Raw genomic sequence first — 20,061 nt, forward strand, 5'->3', positions numbered from 1 at the left:
TAATATCCCTCCCATATGAGTTTTTATTGCATAGTCAGTGCAGCCTCCTTGTCTAACAAATCTGATGAGAAAGATACTTCTTCTTCGGAATTCATTCCGAGAAAGGAAAGATACTGAGATTTGTTTCAGCAAGTCACTGAGAAACCTTTACTAATATAACTGTGTCATGAAAGGACGTAACTCCTTGAAATTTCAAAACTTTCTTACTCCTCTGTCTGATTTAGATAAAGCTTTCACTGTTTATATAATTTTGCTTTACGAATCAAAGTCAACACAAACATGGAGTGCAGTATCATATGAAAGGCATGACCCTCTTTTTGCACAGCATTGTTGTAAATCTTTGAAAGAGACAGGTTTGTGGCACTCTGAAAATAATCTCTTGTCCAGGAAAGACAATTTAAGCCCAGACCAGTTGAAGTCATCACATAGCATAGGCAGCACTCACTGATTAGTTGCCTTACCTTCATGTATGTAGTAAAGCAAGGAGAACCCGACTTCTGAAAGGGCAGGAAACTTGAATGTTATAGCCATTTCCTTCTCAAACTGCTGGTCCATTATGGGGCTTTCACACTGGGCCTGCATAAAGTCGCATACATTGTAGTGTTTCGCACTAACTACGTCAAAATAGGCCACCTTCTCATGGAAAAAATTTTGATGAAAGCAAGCAATCGCAAGAATGAGAAATTGAAATGTTTGGGTAAATCCTTAAATCTAGCCTCATAGGATTGTTTGTCCAACTTGCATATGGTAGCATACTGTTGCGTGGGCATTGGTGTACAGTAGTGTAGTGTTGCGTACTGGTGCATAGGCTGCAGGCATGGTGTACAGTAGCATAGCGTTGCATTAATTTTACGTATAAACTGCATATTTTTGCATCTTGTGTTGTACACCTAAAGTATGTGTACATGTACAAAATTTACCATGTGTATTTTATTTCATTTTTTTTTGCATACCCCTTTGTGTTGCTCAGCGTATTGTTACACTGTACATAGGTTGGTGTGGACACAGTGTAGGGTACAGTTTAAGCTCGACGTATAACTGTAGTCACTACACAACACTGCGCAACTCTACTGGAGCCCAATGTGAAAGCTCCTTTAGGGAGAAACAATCTGAAATAATCAATCCATTGCATAGACAATGTACAATGCAGCGACCATATATGTCATGTTTGATATATTATGTCAAATTACCACATGTTGGAGGCAATCGGGGTAGGTCATGTTGTGTGCTGATACCAATGTTTATTAGAAAAAAGCAACATAAAAACACCCAAAACAACCCAATCCCCCCGAAAAAAACAATACAAAACAAAACAAACAAAAAAGCAAACACGGAAATAAATCTGTGCAAGAGTCAGTGAATGAGGGCTAATGCCTTTCTAGAGCCACAATATGCATGCTGGAATGCTGCATTGCTGTGAAATTTCCAGTATGGCAAGCTGTTTGCATCTCAAGGTATACAAGGCTACAGTGATTATTTCTTGATGGCTGCCCTCCTTCATTTCCTGTCCCTCCCTTCTCCCCCTCATGATTCTACTGAGAATAAATATGATAGCATCATCTTTGGATTTCCGGGAACTAAAAATATCTTGTCCTTTTTTGCTTTGGGTGCCATGGTTATTGACTTTTATCCCCCCCCCAAAAAAAAAAACAAAACAAAACAAAACAAAACAAAACAAAACAAAACAAAACAAAAACAAAATAAAACAAAACTGAACAAAACAAAACAAAACAAAACAAAAACAAAATAAAACAAAACTGAACAAAACAAAACAAAAAAACAAAGCAACAACAGTAACCACCTCAGAGTTTCCCAGCTTTTTGAATTTCTCAAGAAAGTTCTTTGATGCTGTAAAACCTCAGGTTACACTGTAGGTTCATGTGTATTGTTTTGGACTATGTTCATAGCCATGATAAACTGTGCTTTATTAAAAAAAATTTCATTACCAAAAAACATACTTTACAGGACAGCTCCTCCCCCCCCCCCCTTTGTAGTATGAGTACTTTGTTTGTTACTGTTGGTATATCTTAAATATTCGTAATGTTCGTGAGGTATGGACCGTGTCTCTCTGTGTGAAATGTAATTTCTTAGCTGAGTTTGCACCGATTGTCTTGAATTGAAGTGAAGGAGAAAATACCTTGTCTGTGGATATATTCGGTTTATTGATTGAGTAAAATTGTTGAACCCTAGTGCCCCAGAGTATGCCAACTTTTTTATACCTGATGTGATGTATACAGTATACCTTCTATAAACACCAAGTACATTGTATTGGCACATAGATGATAAATTGGACACTATTGAATATCCTTTACTGGTTTATCATATACATGTATGTTCCTTGCATGGTATACTTTTTTCCTTTTTTTTTTTGCCCCACGGTAAAAGAACTCCCAATATACCCAATGTATGTGTTTGAATTGTATTATATACAATCACTAGTACACATATGCCCCTGTCCTACAGGTATATGACCATCTAGTGTAGCAGACATGATTAAGGGCAGCTTCCCAACATTCTACTTTTCATCATCTGAAATACAATGCAAATATTTGCCATATATATTGTGCCTGTGGTCTTTGGTTTTCATAGCATGAAGTTCACAGAGTCTGATCTGTAGTAAGTGCTAACTATGTTATATCCCTTATGCAGTCAGAAGTCATATATTAGAAGCTCATCATTAATGAATCTGCATTGATTTTGCAAGAATTCAGCAAATATATACCGTTAAAATGCTTTCTTAATCTAATGTTCTTTAACTGCTATGATAACTCACATCTTGTTTCGCTTAATGATAAACTTTCACTGCACATTCTTCTATCCACTGCAAATAGAATTTTGGAACCATGCACATATTCATGATCAATGAACATATCACTCAAAGCAACTTCCTCTCACAGTATAGGAGACATCCTCTGTCATCTTTTGAATGGTAATAAGTATACATAAATGATGAAGTGATGATAATGTCCACAAGGCACAGTGCCAAAAATAAATGTATATAAAGAATAAATAGTCACAGATAAGGAAAATAAAAAGTTTTATTGAAATATGAAAGCAAGAGTGATCCAGATTTTTAGGTAAGGAGATCAGGTTTTCATGCACTTTGAGGAACAGGGAAAAAATACTCATGCCTACAGAAAAGACATTTTCAATCGCTTGAAGTGGAATTGCACAATATTCTTGGACTACTGGTAGTGATGGATTTTTGCTATACATTCATGATGCCACTTATATTCTTACATTCAGCTACATGTGTATTGTCAATCTATTCTCCACAAAGTATTTGCATAGCAGCATGATTGATGTGTCACATGAACAAGTCATGTGGTAAACTTGCTGAATCCAGCATGTCAAACTGTCAGGCAAATTTTAATGATTTTTGTCGACCATTTTATGTCTGGAAACAACAGCAAACAGACTCCAAGGGATGGCAGAGACACCTCTACAACAAAATGGCTGCCTCCAAGCTGGTGCAGATTGTTGAGCTGACCAAGGACAAGGTGGTCGAACGCATCATGAACATGGCGCAGGTCCTCCATCGACTTCACCAGGTGAGGGAGATGCAGGCACTCCTTAAAATGCTGTAGATTTGTTGCTGCAAGTCAGAGGAGAAGGCCTCTGTGTCTGATTGCTTAGCATTGTACACAAGTCCACAGCTGACATCTTATTGTATGTTGGGATACAATCAGTGTCTTAAGTCAACCTTTAATGCATCCACCTCACTACAATGGTTAAGGGTGAATAAAAAACCTTGCCTTTCTTGTTCTAAATGCATAAGTTTGTTGTTCCCTACCTTCCCTTTACAAAGAGGTACTGTATAATGTCACAAGCAACATTTAGTCCTTACAGGTAAACACACCGCTAGCCAAGGTAGCAAGGGATATGTGTCTGGACCATTCACCTTCAATCAAATTTGAAAGAGAGCCCATGTTTATGACCTTTAAATATTTCTGTTTTATTTTCATATCACACAATGACATTGCACTGTGTGCTGCTACTAATGATATTTTGTAACCTTGAGAAGAAACCAAATGGACACCAAACAGTTGTGTTCAACAACAACAACAACAAATGAGCAAGATCTGTGAGATAGTCCATTGTAATCCAGGTAGAAACTGATTGATATCATGTCGTCCCACCATAATTTCAGATGGAACACCCGTCTGCATCCAAGAAGAGTGCCTGGAGGAGGCTGATGTCTGCTCAACGCAAGAGAGCCATCATGGCCTGCTTCCGCATGATACCCCTTCACCACCTCCCAAGGTTAGCTTTGAATTTCTACATAATATCACTACCCATCCCCCCTTCCTTTCCAGGAAACAAACAGCAAAATAGTCTGATGTTAATCATATTCTTTTTGGGGGTTTTAAGCCAACATTTCGTCTTGGCATTCCTGTCGGAAATATTTGATATGCATAGATACAACACATGTATCTGTATGTGTAACAGAATGGATAATTGCATGAATTGTTGTTACTATCCACGTGGCTGTGAAAAGTCCAAGAGTCATTCTATAAGGAGAGAAAAATAATGTGTGAGCTGTCCCGTGGAGATGTTTTATTAACAGCGTACTGCTAGTATTTATTCTAGTATTAGAAGATCATTTCTATGTCTAACCTATGCTGTATCGATGTCATGCTTCCCTTCAAGCACATTCTATACCGCTATGATACTCTGTGATATTCACATTATGTATATTATTGTGATATTGTGTTTGTTCAGACACCGTGCAATCAACTACTTCCTGAAGGCATACAAAGAGATGTGGCTGAGCAATGAGGAGTCTGCTCAGCACCTCTTGATTGACGATCTCACAGTGAGTTTGTGGGAAAAATTGATTAGAATGAATTTTGGGTAATAGAGTGTGTAGTGATAGTGTTGTGAAGTTACTCAGAATGTGAACATGAAAATTGCATCTTCAATCACACAAACAAAAGGCGTGCTCGAACAATCAATCTCCCTTTTTAACTTTATGATCTACCTGGAGAGAAGTTCACACAAATAATTGAAATGAGTCAAATATTCCCTTTACAGAATGTTTATTATATCACAGGCTATTGCACAAAAGTATTGTGACATTGGATAAAGTGACATGCTGACGTAGAGTATAGATCTGACAACCCCCACAACAGTGATACCGTAATGTAATTAGCAGAGCAGAGATGTATTAACATGCATTATAAAATGGGTTCAAGAATGTAGCCAATTGGAAGCGCTGAAATGAGTCACGTGTGCGTGCATTAATTTTTACTATCATGCACGGCCTTGCAAAAAAGCGTAAAGTCACTGACGTCACAATGTTTACACTAGCAGTGCGCACTTAATCAGTTGTTACAAGTGCGTCGCGCGCTACCATACGCGCTGTCAATCCTGTAAACAACTTCTCGTTCGGGCTGCCAGCCGGCCTTTCTTGTGCACAACAATCATGTGGCGTACGTATACGCTTATACGTACAGTACTTACATGTGCGGGATTTCCGAGTGCTACGTGCGTAAATGTTTGGGACGAACATCCTCGGACGTCTTGACCCACAAAGGTACGTGAAAAACACTGACAAATGCTGTTAGTTTTCGAATTTTCGACCCATTTTATAAAACAAATGATGTACAGGATTATTTCGTGGCGTTAGTGGAGGCGTAGCTCACTCTCGGGTATTTACAATGTAGTGCAACATGCACTCGGCTTCGCCTCGTGCATGTTTCACAATTGTAAATACCCTCGAGTGCACTATACGCCTACACTAACGCACTCTATCCTGTGCATCATTTGTATATTGCTAAACAATAATACAAAGGCGTGGCACTGTTTGTATAGCGGAAGGCCGCCGCTGGTATAGACTAGGTCTACATGACAATATATAACCAACTCACGTGTGCATAAAAATGGAATTAAAGTTCCGAATGTGAATATGAGTTCCTGGAGAAGTGTTTGTCCAACGCGAATTTAGCATGCGCAGAGGCTATCGCGATATGACGAGACAGGAAAAGGAAACTGTGAAGTAGAAGATGATGTAGACATTCTAGAGATGAAAAGGGGGTCTCGACAGGCGGTGTATGAGGTCGATATGGTGGTGATGACGATGACAGCTGGAGACGCTTAGATGCGATGCTCCGTACGTGGTGGGACTGAAAAGTCAAGACGGAGGTAGGAGAATGACATTGATCTCGACCAGCGATATGTGGGTAGTCGTGAGGAGACGCGTTGAATGAAGCAAACAAATATCTCGACGTTCGTGAAATGAAAATCGCCGAACGGAGACGAAGGGAAGAATGTCCCTGATGATAAACAGCAGAGCCGAAACTTCAGTGTCTCTGGACCAGAACTCTGATAAGCAGTAATGCAGAGTTTACTTCTGCCGGTAGAAAAACCTCAGCTAGCTGGCTGCTGGCAAGTGCAGAATGCACAAAGACATGACTCAACCGCAGTGATCGTAAGGAAGTGTGAGAGCTTGATGTGCTCGACGAAAGTTGATGCGGGAGCGTAGTGATGATGACTTGACTCAAGCAGGATCGAGGTGCGAGTGATTTTAATTAGCGTGTCGCATGTGGTCGAGAACTGATGTTCCAAACATGCGCGTGTTGAGGTGCGAACCTCGGGTCGCCATTGGTTAAAAGTGAAATATGCAAATAGATACTAAGAAACTACACGCATAAACCATGACTGTGATTGGATCTACCAAATGAATCTACGCAATCTAGACCTGACCGTGAACTGTTCTAAACCGGAATGAGAGGTCAGCAATTAACTAGGTCAGCAAGCTGACATGGAATTTTCCATTCTCACTATCTGAGGCTGGGGGAAAAAAAATTTCAGTGAAAACTAACGATACATCAACAGGGGAAACAATACAAAGTAATGAGCAGCTAATCGAGCCACTACAAGTTCAAGAAATGAAAAAAACTCATCTCATTTGTGGTAGGATATATCAGTGTCTGCTATAAATTGTTTGAAAGTCTGCCACTATGCACTGCTTGGCGGGTGTGTGATATGTATTTGAAATCTTCTCAGTTAGTATTTTATTGCTAATTAGTCACATGTAGATACACACAGTGGTTTGAATCCTACCCACGTGTTTACACATTACAGAGAGTGTTTCATACTTCAGGCTGGTAAATTGAAGACTTGTTTTCACATTACAGAGAGTGTTTCATACTTCAGGCTGGTAAATTGAAGACTTGTTTTCACATTACAGAGAGTGTTTCATACTTCAGGCTGGTAAATTGAAGACTTGTTTTCACATTACAGAGAGTGTTTCATACTTCAGGGTGGTAAATTGAAGACTTGTTTTCTTGCAGGATCTCAGAATTTCATTAAGCCTTTAATTCAAAAAGTTTCAAAGTGGATGTGGAGTTTGTTTTTGTCACAATTTCCAGAGTGTTCACATTGACGATGTCCAACTTGCATTGTGTAGCTTGTGCCATGACAGTACATGCTTTGGACAGTGGGACTCACCAAATGTTACATGATTCTGCCCACACCCTAAACACATGCTGCTATTGTGGTATCTGCCTCTGAAAATTTTTTGTTTTTTCAGAAAATTTATTTCTTTTCCCTCCAGAAATGCAGCTCAGAAGAACTGCAAGAGTTTGAGCCAGAGACTGTGAAGGACCCCCTCTATCAACTGATTGTCACATTCAGCAGGGCATTTGGACTCCAGCAAGAGTGAGTTTTGCTGTTGCCATAGTTACTGTCCATTGCCATTAATCTCACTGAGTCTCTAGAACTTGTGTGTGAAGCTTCCTTTCCAAGAAAGCAGAATAGATTATTTATTTGTGGTTTAAATATTAGCAACTGCCACTAGATGGAATGATATGCAGGGGTGTCTTGGAGAGATTTGCTGCTAAACTTCATCATCAAATGTATTGATTGACTGAAGAATCAAATAAACTTCAAACTATACTCATCAACTTCGACAAAGCATGTTGTATGTATTGTGAGGATATTGACAGATTATGTGGTATTCGGTGTACAAGGTCATCATGTTTGTGGTTGATGTATAGGGAATCTTTTGCATCTTTAATTCAGGAATGTTCAGTATAGAAAGTGCCCAATGTATTTTCTCTGAAAAAGTTATGTATAGTGTAAGTATGTGATTGATGGGTATTTACTGGAATGGTAAATGTGCCAACATATTTGATCCCTATTCCTGTCAAGCCAAAGACAAAAATGTACTGTAAACCATTTTGTGATGGTACTCCTTGCAGTACGCTGGAAGATGATTTCTTGTACATGTCCTATGCCGACATCATGAGTAAGAGCTGCAGCGGAGGGGAGGATGATGACGATGACGATGAGGAAGGAGAGGAGAACGGGACATCGTTTCAGGTAGAAATCCTTCCCTCTTTCATCTTGCATCCTTGATAACTGTATTCAAACAAACTCTTGTTTGTGCTTGTGTTTGTGTGAAGGTAGCATGAAGGGTACATCTCTCTCACAGAAGGTTTCTAACATATAAATAATATCTGGTATTATTTGCGCTGTAATATGCTTCCTGGTCATTTCTTAAGATGCAGCAAAGCACTTGCCCTTTGTCTTTCATTACACCAGATTCCCTTTAAAGTTAGGTGCACCATTCAAAGTTTTACTTCTAACAAATGTGAAGCAAGATAAATAATATCAAGAATTGCCTCAGTTGTTCATGTTCTACTGTATATCTCTTCATGTGTCAGAGGTCAACCTTCAGGTATTTTCATTTGTACACAAGATGATGCATGGTTTAGCAATATGTTCATATTACATTGTGCTCGATTGAAAATACCACAAAGAAGATAACCTTGTGTTTGCAATCGTGATAGCTGTAGTACGATTGAATATTCCCCCAATGTTTATCCCTCGTAGGAGCAAGAGATGGCGAAGCAGAAGCTCTTGTCAGAGCAGTCTCGGCTGGCTGAGAGGGGCTGTGCAGAGATGGTGCTCCTTCTAATCAGTGCCAGCAAAGGTATCACGCTTACGACAACATCTATTATTCGGAGTTTAGCTATTAATCTTTCCCCTTGTATCCGTGACATCACTTCCCTTCTCTTAGCCTTTCACAGTTTATGTATCAAAGGTGGTAGTTGTCTGTTTTTCCCTTTTTGTATATATTGTTAAGGATATGCTTTCAGCTGTTTTTGTCTATTTTTGTGTGTGGATATGTTTGTAGATGCCGAACATGCCTCAAAGGATGACAGAAAAGATTCTTTTTTTTTCTCTCAATGTCATCTACTTAACTGCCAGTACAGTATACCCCTCATACCCTGGCCCCAAGTTATGTCCTCCTGCCCCCATCATACTGACTGTGTACATGTTTCCAGTGAGAGGGTTTCCAGTGAGAGGTCCTCTCGTTGAAAAAAAAACCTGCATTGATTTGAATATGGGCATGACAAACCATGATCCAATTCTAGATAAATGCATGCTACACTCTACAGATATTGGATGACTGAATTGTTTATTGTATGTATGTGAGTTTTACACATTTATATGAGAGAGAATGAATACGGATAGAGCAGAGACTCCAACCCCAAGCACCTTCTGATCGGGAGATTCTCTCGCCTGAAACCCCTAGCAAACAGGAGACTTCAATTTGATGTGCGCGAAGAGCGAAGTTCTTGCGGCCGGGGTCCAGGGCCCGCATAAGGACCCTGGAAGCTCTAGGGTTCTAGATGCTCTCTCGTCCTATCTAAGGCTTATTTTTCAACATACAATGATACTAAGTAAGAAATCATTTCAAGCGGGAGACACAGAGCCAGGGTGGGAGAAATTAAATCTCAAGCGGGAGAATGGGAGATTTTGCAAAAATGGGCTTTCGGCGGGAGATCCCCCGTCGCAAACGGGAGAGTTGGAGTCTCTGATAGAGGTAAGTAGAACCCTTGGTCCTGGGTGTGTGTATGGTGTTGGAATGGTCATGCTCACCCTAGTTTAGAAGTAAGAACTTGGTTTGTTTGTTGTTGTTTTTTGTCTGGGAATGAAAAAAAAATTATGAAAAGAGAAAATAAAACAAGATTAAGCATAAGGTTTCACCAGACACACTCTATCAACCCATGCAATAAGTTCAAACTACAAAAGTTTGTGGATTTAATTTGATCCCACTGTTGTGGTGGGACTTGTGTGAGATGCTTTTACACTTTCAGTCCCTTAAATCTGCTATCTTTCAGAGAGATGTCCCATGTCTTACGGTAAGTTTGGGAAGCAAAAATTAACAAATACTTCAATTCATTGTAATCTTTTAGTTTATTTCTTTGAATAACTTGTGAATAACATTTTCCTTCCCAAACTGTCACACTGTCAACCCAAACTGTTACGTCTTTCTTGTGATGAAATCTTGCGCAGATCAAATACCTTTGCTTTGACATTGTTTGAAAAGTCTGATGGGCACACTTAATTGAGTGAATTGTTTTGGCCATTGAATTTTGTTAGATACATGTAATACCACTGTTTCGTAGTTAATGGTCAATTCTGCATAAGTTCAAGTCATATGGTCCATCAAGAGTCTTAACAGATACAAAGTCAATTAACATCATGGAACTGCCACACATTTCCGTATGGTTCTGGATGTATGTTCTGACTCAACCAATCTTTTTTTTTTTTTTTTATAAGCAGTGTTGCCTTATGCAAAGTTGACTGCATTTGTAGTCTGATTTTAGCATTGTTTTCACACTTTTTGAACATTTTATGTTGATGTTTTGCAGTGTATTGGACGAAGAATTTGGTAATTGTATTGGGTAATTGTATTGAAAGAACTTACATTGTGAGATGTACAGTGTATATCGATAATGCCCTAGACAAGTCTTTTTGTAGATTTTTCTTCTGTTTTTGACATGTTTTACTGAAGTGACATGACATGAATGCAAATCTTGTTCTAATAGCATGAAAGAGAATGTGATAAAGCAATTATGAGACATGACTTGTGACGTGTGTGCCATATTAGCGTATGTAACACAGCTAGTGTGGAAACCTTATCACTATACCAGATGTGTGTGTTTTACATCATTTTGAGATTAGCCAGGAAATCAATGTAGAGTAAAATATTACAAAACAACAAAGTATTTGCTACATTGATTCAGATTTGCTGTTACAGAAGGCATTTGATGCGTTGACATCGCTAGATTTTAACTGCCAATCTTCCTTCTCTCATTTTTTCATTAATCCTGAAAAAAAAAAGTACTGCAATGTTGAGATCATTCTTGTCGCATGACATGCCATGAGTGCCATGTTCATCTTATTGTGTATCAGACTTGATTGTGTAACGTCTTTACATGACAAGGAAAAACAAAAACAGCTCTCTTTCAGATCCCATTGTCATGATTGTCACTTTCTACGCACTGCTTGAAAAGTTTTAACAGCTATGTCGGGTTAAAGAGTGATAATGCTCAACTCACTCCAAAAGCTGTCAACGAATCAGCATTTATGTTCTCCATCACCCAAAGATGGGGGAATCTATGGCCAATGTTTCAGTGGCACGGCCATGCTTGCACAGATAAACTTGTTCCACTCAGCACTGCATCATTATTTGGCCTGTTTTGTCATGCTACCAACATCTCTCAGAGTAATGAATTCACCAGAAGAGCTGAATATCAGCACAGAATGAGCTATAATTGGCTTAAGTGAGGGAAACATCACAGTGATTAAATCTTGAAGTGAATGAGTGGTATGAATGAAATTACTATAGAATGCTGTCATTTTGTTTATCTGATATCTTCTGTGAACAAAGTATTGTGTTTGTTTTCGTGGAATGAAGTGATAAGGAATATCTACTGGTATGTCATGACTATTATTGAGGCATTCAGAATGTCATGTCATTTCAGACCTCTCTCATACCTTGTGTGAAGGTTGCACAGTTTTGTATAGTAATTTGCTGATACTGCATTATAGTTCTATTTAAGTGTTATTTGTGTTCTGGTACCTGGTGGTACTACTTGTATCACTTGAATAGTGAACAGATACTGAGATAAAGGTTTTTTTTTAAATACTTTTAGACGGTATGAGAGCAGTATGGCATCACTTCTGTCAGATCACAGTGGTTCAAGTATTATATTTATTTCATCTTATTACCAAATTTTATGTCAAAGACGTTAAGAATTTGTTGGATTGTAAATGTTGACTAGAGTTCTGCTGTGTTGTGATTATCTTCAGGTGAGCCCAGTGACATGGTGATGGGATCTCTCAAGCTGGGAATCTCTCTGCTCAGAGGGGGTAATGAGTTGGTCCAAAAGGTAGGCTTTTTTTTTTTTTTTTTTTTTTTGGGGGGGGGGTCTTTTTGTTTCAGTCACCTCAAATGGCACTCCATCTGTAATTGTGATAGAAAAGCATACTGTAGTAAATGGACCTAAGCATCATCATGTTTTGAATTTATCCAAAACTGCTCATAGTTTATGATCGTGATGTAGAAAATAGTTAATGATATGAATTGGTTTAATTTCCTCAATTTTCGGCATTGAAATCATGGGATGGTACAAATTGTGAATAGAAGGTAAAGGACAATGTTGAAAGTCTGACCATTACATTTGGTTATTTCAATAAATACATAAGAATGCTTGCAGACAAATTCACGTTCATGGAAGCAGCTTAGGTATTTGTGATATTGCATACATGCATTGATAATTTCTAAAGATTCGTCTCTCATGACCATGACCATGCTCTCTCATTTTTCTTTAAGACACAACAACCATGCTAAAATGAGGCACTTTCTTCAAACACTTACTTTCAATTAAGAAGTAATTGCTATTCATGTCAACAAGATAATCAGAATTAGAATGTTTGCAAGAATTGTAGTTGGTTTCAAAGCCCAAGTGATGTCAGATACCATGCTAATATTCTCATTAACATGAGTAAAATTAAAGAAGATGTTTAATAACATCAACAATTCATGTTAGTTGTCAATCTGTGTATGATTTCTTTTGAGATCCTCTCCACAAGAGCCTTTAGTATGGTTAGGGTTGGTTGTGCACCATGCCAAGCAATTGCACTGTTTTCTTGTATTTACGATTAATATTGACCTCATGTGGCAGAAAATGCTGCAGCACCTCCAGGACAAGATGGACGTTGGATTTTTCACCAGTGTGGCAGAGCTCATGGAGAAGTGCACGTAAGTGACCAATGGCATCCCGCGATCCCTGCCACACCCACCTGTGGGAGTGTGGATCTAACTTTTATCCCTGCCAGTAGTAACTGTACCACGTTGAGTGCAATGTCCCTGGTATAGTAAAGATGTGATCCTGAATGACTTTACAGTACATATGCCTGTGTTGTTGCAAATTCCCTGGTTAAGAGGTCAAAAGTATTTTGGAGAAGCGGTCTTGATAGGGCCTTTGTTTTTCTGTCACACCCATCAGGGAGAGATGTCCCATGTGAATGGCCAAGGTGGTGCTGTGCCATTTTTTCCTCACACTTGTACCTGAAAGAGCATGATAAACAGACACTTTGTCCTGAAATACCGGCATAGCGAACTGTGCCATGGTGTGTGAGGCCGTGCTGCACTAGAGGCATGCTTCACTCAGTGTTCAAAAATGTGTTTCTGGCCCATGTCTTTGTGCAACGTGATCAGGATGCAACTTTCACAAGTAGCTGCAAAAGTTATATCTGTATGTATTAAAGATTATAACAAGAACTGCCATGCTGTGAGACTCGCAGTGTTAAACATTGTGTGTATCAAATATATGAAATTATGATGGTGATATTACTCTTATTATTTTACCAGTATTGTGATTATCATCATTATAATTATTATCATTTTTTTTTTTTTTTTTGGTTGGGGGGGGGGGGAGGGGGGAGGGAGACCATTACTAATACAATCATTAGATTATTCAAATTTATGAATTTTCTTCCGTCGAGATGTTTTCATTGCAAATGATTGACAAATTGCCCTACATCGACGTAAATAAGCACTGAATTGATCAGTGTTTTAGTAGTAGCCATGATAAAAAATCATGGGCGTACATACTCGAGCAGGATTCGAACCTACGACCTCCTGATCACCGGTGATCAGGAGGTCGTAGGTTCGAATCCTGCTCGAGTATGTACGCCCATGATTTTTTATCATGGCTACTACTAAAACACTGATCAATTCAGTGCTTATTTACGTCGATGTAGGGCAATTTGTCAATCATTTCCATTAGATTATTGTCCTCTTTCTCCCACTCAGTGTGCTAGATCTGGAGGCATTTGAGCGGTATAACAAAGCCGAGGGTCTGGGAGTGACGTCTGGTGAGAATGCAGGTAAGGCCTTCAGTCAGTGAATGGATGTTGTCACTGGTCCAGATCATGTCGGTCATTTCTGTCACCGGATGTTCTTGTGTGGAACGAGCATGATGTCCTGCCGCTAGAGATGTTTTTATTTCCTCTCTCTGTGTCTCTCATCTTATCCAACACCCGTCGTTAGTTGTTTATTTATTTATTTTTTTTTTCTGTTGAAAAACATGCATAGAGTTAGACAGTCAGTCTGGACAATTATATGTGCCAATGTGCTGAGTATTAGTGTCTCCATCTTTTGATGATATTTTAGTGCAACATAACGTTGTTAATGAATAGCTGGAGACAGCAGCATCGTTTGTTTTGTGTGATCATACAGAATATGAAGTATGTCTAAAAACTACCCCAGTTTTCAATACACAGTTTGATATAATTTTGATATAAAGATAATGTCTACCACTGATACTAAGACTTGTTTTTTCTTTTAGACAAATATTACGACAAAGATGTGACCTTGGGACATAGGACTTCTTTATTTCATTTGTATGATGGTTGAGACAGATAGTGATTAAAGCCTGTCTAGCATTGGTCGCAAGAGTCTCTTGATACAATGTACCTTCAGATACATTGTAGATCTGTTCTATCATGGTGCCATGTAAACACACTGTCAAGGGAGAAAGTCATCGGGCCCATCAGAGTGCATTGTTATGATGGAAAAATATTTTTTATTTGTCAGACAGTCACTTTATTTTTGTTTCACTTTGTTTGTGTGACTGAAAGTTTTGTGTGTTATACAAGGAATCTGTCACATCCATGCCTGTTGTGAGGGGAATTTGCTGGAAGGAGTGTGTCATCATACCTTTTTTTTTTGTCCTTTTTTTTTTTTTTTTTAGGAATAGAAAGTGCAGAAGAGAGCACAAATAACAGTGCATGTGTTTAAACACACCCTCTACACTGGTTTCCAAGCCCCCAGAGTTTGTAGAATCTGTACAAAAGATCACATCACTGCTAGTATTATATTTCACAGAAATATAGCGTAGGCACTTTGGCAGTCAAACACTGCACTGTCCCTGTAGGAATATAGTCTTTAAGTCTTTTGTGGCTATTTTGGGCTACATACAGCTTTTAGCATTGCATTCTGTAGAACTGTATTAAGGGTTTTTGATAACTTTCCCATTTCTCCACTACCTTATGCATAATACTCTGTTGGACACACACACACACACACATTCGCACACACAAAAGAGTACTTGCTGTTTTTAACCCAAGAATATCTCTACAAACCACCAGATAATTCTTTCTTATGTTTAATAGGACCACCAAATGCTTCTAATTACACCTCAATGCTCTACACGTTTTCATGAAAAGCATCAATGTGGTTGACTTAGATTCCCAGGTGCATGTATACAAGGAGTCCTACATGTATGTCCTCCATTCACGCGTGTTGATCTAACCTTGTTTCCTTTTATAAGCTTTTGAAGTGTCTAATACCGTTCACTTTAGACAGATCAGGATGAAGTTTCATGTCATACTAAACGGAAGTCACGCTGGGTGGTCTAATGTAGGCATAGATGGTACACTTTATCAGCTTTGTTTTACAGTTGAATGTCAAGGTAATTATTTGTTGTTGTTGTTGTTGTGGTGGTGTTTGCTAGACTATTTCAGGAGCAGAGAGCATGTTTCCAGTTTATGAACAGTGATCCTCCATACAGATTATGCTTGTTTGATTTACTTTGTACAGACGAATGTATACTTACAAATTATAAAACTTTCATTTTCTTAATTTTATTTTACTCCATTGTTACTATTTCACCCCGATGTTTCTGTGTACCCTGCAAACCGTAAACAGGCTCTGATGACCTAAGACCAGGTAAATTCTGATCACTGGACCAACTACTCTACCTTCAAATCTCTAGAACTTGTCAAATTGGCAATGCTGAATAATCTCACTTCACAGCTTCTCTTGTTATTTTCTTGTAATTTCATACACACAAAGCATCATAATACACACTGGACTGTATCTGTTTTCACTCTTACACTCTGCAAACACTACTGAAAGATGATTCCGCACAACACCTGAAACCTTATCACTTGCCTTTAACTGCTGGCTTTGCTGCAATGTACGTTCTTTAAACTCTTTCCATCTTGGAGTCGTTTGCATGTGCATGCGTTTGTTTTCTCTTTAACACTTCCTACTTTTGGAAATATCCGATTCAGAGTGTGTGTGTTTGATTAAGGCAAACAAAGTTTTATGTGCGATGTGACATCAGCAATAATCATCATGCCTGTATTAGCACCATCCACATAGACATGCACTAACAATAAAAAAAAGAAAGAACTCTGATCAAGTATGACATTGTAAGGACACGCTGGTTAAGATCCATGTGGAAGTTTTGATTAAAGAGTTAAATGTACTAAGTACTTCCGTGGAGTAGGAATGTCAGTTAAAGGACTCATTCTCTTAATTTTTGTCATTTGCGGTGTACCTTGTATGTGCTGCCATTATTACACATTCAGTGGTGCCCTGTGTATATCAGAAATTCCAGTAGGTCCAATAGGTCACAGTGCAATTTTCATATTGGATTTGCAAAATGCGTCAAAGTAGGCATGATCTTTTGAAATCTTAAACATGTGTCAATGCCGATTTTCCATGATGATATCAATATGATGCAACTTTTTACTTTTAAGAGGGGGTGGGGGGAAATGTTGATTTCTCTTTCCAGAGGAACTGTTTTTGGATGATTCTAATTTAGCCTCCTCGGCACTAAGGTTTTTGCGTATCACATTGTATAAATGATCTCCAAAGAAATCATCAAAGCTTGGTTCTTGTTCCCTCTGTGTAGTAAAGCAGTAGTAATACTCTGCAGGTAATTACAAAATGTAAGAGACACTGCCACACATCCAGAAACAGGGAAATTCTGGGTCTACTTTTTAGGTTTCAGACACCAAATCACATAAATCTTCTTTGCTTCTGTTCAGTAATTTTATTCTTGGAGAGCTAGTCACAAAATAATGCATTGGTGTGTTTATGATTGAGCATAGAGATAGTAATGTCCCATTGATTTGTTATGATTTGTGAGAATGGTTTTACAAGGCATTTAGAAAGTTTTAATGTGCTTGATAGCATATTGATGTTTTCATTAAATCAGCAGTATAAAAAAGATTGTTATATGGTAAGGAATTCCAAAGCTTGGTTATGTTTTTCACGAGTTCTATGTTATAGAGATAGGGTGTAGAATGATAAAAGAAAATCACAGAATGTTAGTAACGTAACGGAGAAGCATTGATATTCTAAAATAAACAGATGAAATTCTGCCCTTGCAGAACCTAATCATTGAACTTGTGGCTGTAGACAAAAATCCACAAAATAGGCACAATGTAAAGTAAGTGTATGATAAGGAGAAAAATATATATATATTTTGTAGATTTTATGAGTAAAGAGTTTCTTGTATTAGATGACACAAATTTGAAATAAATGATTATCTCACATTTGTCCTTCATGCATCTCACATCTGCACTTTCTGTGACATGGACATGTGTTAAAAACATGACCTCACTCAGTCTCATTCATTAACAGTTCCTTTCCAATCTTGTTTCTTGCATTTGCAATGCCGTGTGACATACAGTGTTCATTCATGTACGTGTACACTACCATATTATTTCTATCTATTTTTGAATCATCTTATGCCAGGTCTGTTCTTGCATTTTGACAGTTAAACAATATTCTGTTTCTGTATTTGTAGTGTGTGGTGAGGCATTTCTACTATCTAAATGTCATATTACATGCAAGGGCAAACTTTGCTGGTGAACTGGATGCAGTATCTGCATTTTTGGCAAAACAGCCCTAGATCTAACATTTCTTTCAGCTTGGTAATTGTATGACTGTGAATGGGCAGTGTTCACAAGATATGGCAATATTTTCTGGCACCAGTCACACAACTGGGGACTGGGGACATTCTTTGTGGTAACCAATTGCCACCATTTTATTGCCACGGTACCAAAGTTTGTAAGAATCTGCGATGGGCAACTTGATGCATGGGATGGTAGGGAACTGTTCAACATTCAGTTTGTTGACATGTTGACAAGTGGTTGACTGCTCTTTGGCAGCTTATGGTTAAAGAAAATAGATAAATAAATGAATTACAAACTGTTTTCACAATTCTGGCTGATGTTAATGGAAATTCTATTAAATTTGTAGCAGTTTCTGTATGAGGATTCCCTGAGCTGTTTAGTGTCCTGTGCATCAAGGTGTTTTGTTGGTTTTTTTTTTTCACATAGTCCTCCCACAGACAACAAAATGAGATGTGATGGTTATATTGTTGGTTGCTTTGGTTATAAAACCCAGTAGGCACCCAGGCAGTTGCTCAAGTTTCTTGATAACCAAAGAAAATGTCCAGTGCCCACTGAAGACTACTCTATAAGCTGTTATTTTTGTGAGGGTTTAATTCTTGTGAATTTTGCGAATCACAGTTGGATCCCAAATTTAACAACACGCGAAAATGTCACAATGCGGTAGGTTAACAGTGCATTTACAGTAGCGTCATGTCATTTCGTGAAAACAATTCCTCGCGAAAATGCCTGTTACCTCCTCATTCATGAAAAATATCTGTATGCAGAAATAACAGCTTATACAGTAGTCAGAGACCAGTCAGAGACCAGTCAGAGACCAGTCAGAGACCAGTCAGAGACCAGTCAGAGAACACTCACCTTCCTGTCTTATTGAAATATGAGTAAAAAAAGTGGAAATATGTTGGGCTTTTCTACAAAATCTGGTTGGAATTCACTTCTTTTATCTCATAGGACTGTTGTAAGCAACAACTTACAACTAAGCCAAGTATCTTAACAACTGCTTGCTGCAACCTCAATGCAAGCTGACAACCTTTAGTACACTGCTACTCCCCCTAGCCCCAAAGGGAGAAACAAATATTTCAACATGGTAACCAATGCCCAATAAGCGGTCATTGCAGGTTGGTGACCACTGGCAGCTTATCATATGTGACAGGGCCTTTCCTCTAATCTGCCTCCAGGAATGAAATTGCCTGATCTATTTACTGATCTTCTTATCTACCCAATTTATCTGCAAGCAGTCATTGCCGCATAACATAACGCTTCCATTTTCATTAGTTGCATAGCCAGGAGTTTGAAGAAATTTGTCTCTCTATTCTATCTTGTTGTAGGAATGAAGATATAAGGTATATGTACAATGTATACTTCATTAGCTAGAACTGTTGCATTGTTCTTTTTTCAAAAAGCGACTGCAGAACAATTACATTGATAAGGTTTTTTAAATGTTTATGCTCCAGGGAGAAAGTCTAGATTGGTCTGTAATCCTTTTGAGTATATGATCTATGATATTTCATTACGCCTTATAATGTGTGATCTAGCTGTTTGGACTCAAGTACGAAGACTCTCCTATTTTGTATATTGCTAAAATAGCCATTGAAATAGAAATATCAAATTGAATTCAGAAAACATAAATAGTTTGCTTTATGTTATGTGTCTTGTCTAAAGGCCACCGCACACTACACGATCAGACTGGTCTTAAAGTCTTAAGACCAGTCATACGACCGGACACTGCACACTATACGACCGAACCTTACGAGTAGGCTTGCGACTGTAAAGCGTGCGCAGTGCGCAGTGCGTGCGCTTGCATTTTACTGCATTGTGAATGGCTGAAAGCCTACGACCGGTCGTAGAAATTCAACATGTCAAATCTCTACGACTGGCGCTAAGACCCAGTCGTACGACTGCAAACTGGCAAGACTGTGACGTCACACTTCTAGTCTTAAGGTCTTAAGACTGGTGAATCGGGGCAAAATCGTGTAGTGTGCGGCGGGCTGAAGAAGCATCATTAATGTGATTTAACATCTCTAGTAGCATAAGATGTACAAGTTC

At 38.5% G+C, this 20,061-nt stretch overlaps 1 protein-coding gene across 1 annotated transcript in view; it reads left to right on the plus strand.

Annotated features, from left to right (window-relative positions):
- LOC139730913 (ryanodine receptor 2-like) overlaps positions 1 to 20,061 on the plus strand; it is a 147,998-nt gene that overhangs the window by 71,560 nt on the left and 56,377 nt on the right. The window contains exons 57-67 of the mRNA XM_071641792.1: positions 3,411 to 3,551; positions 4,151 to 4,263; positions 4,723 to 4,816; positions 7,559 to 7,662; positions 8,205 to 8,325; positions 8,839 to 8,938; positions 10,134 to 10,154; positions 12,112 to 12,191; positions 12,987 to 13,063; positions 14,120 to 14,193; positions 16,016 to 16,036. Of these exons, the coding sequence (XP_071497893.1) occupies positions 3,411 to 3,551; positions 4,151 to 4,263; positions 4,723 to 4,816; positions 7,559 to 7,662; positions 8,205 to 8,325; positions 8,839 to 8,938; positions 10,134 to 10,154; positions 12,112 to 12,191; positions 12,987 to 13,063; positions 14,120 to 14,193; positions 16,016 to 16,036 (946 nt within the window). The remainder of the gene's footprint in view (positions 1 to 3,410; positions 3,552 to 4,150; positions 4,264 to 4,722; positions 4,817 to 7,558; positions 7,663 to 8,204; positions 8,326 to 8,838; positions 8,939 to 10,133; positions 10,155 to 12,111; positions 12,192 to 12,986; positions 13,064 to 14,119; positions 14,194 to 16,015; positions 16,037 to 20,061) is intronic.

The sequence above is a fragment of the Diadema antillarum genome, unplaced genomic scaffold, assembly GCF_040938485.1.
Source record: "Diadema antillarum isolate AM-2024a unplaced genomic scaffold, OU_Dant_1.0 seq00000343_RagTag, whole genome shotgun sequence".
In the NCBI taxonomy this organism is placed as follows: Eukaryota; Metazoa; Echinodermata; class Echinoidea; order Diadematoida; family Diadematidae; genus Diadema; species Diadema antillarum.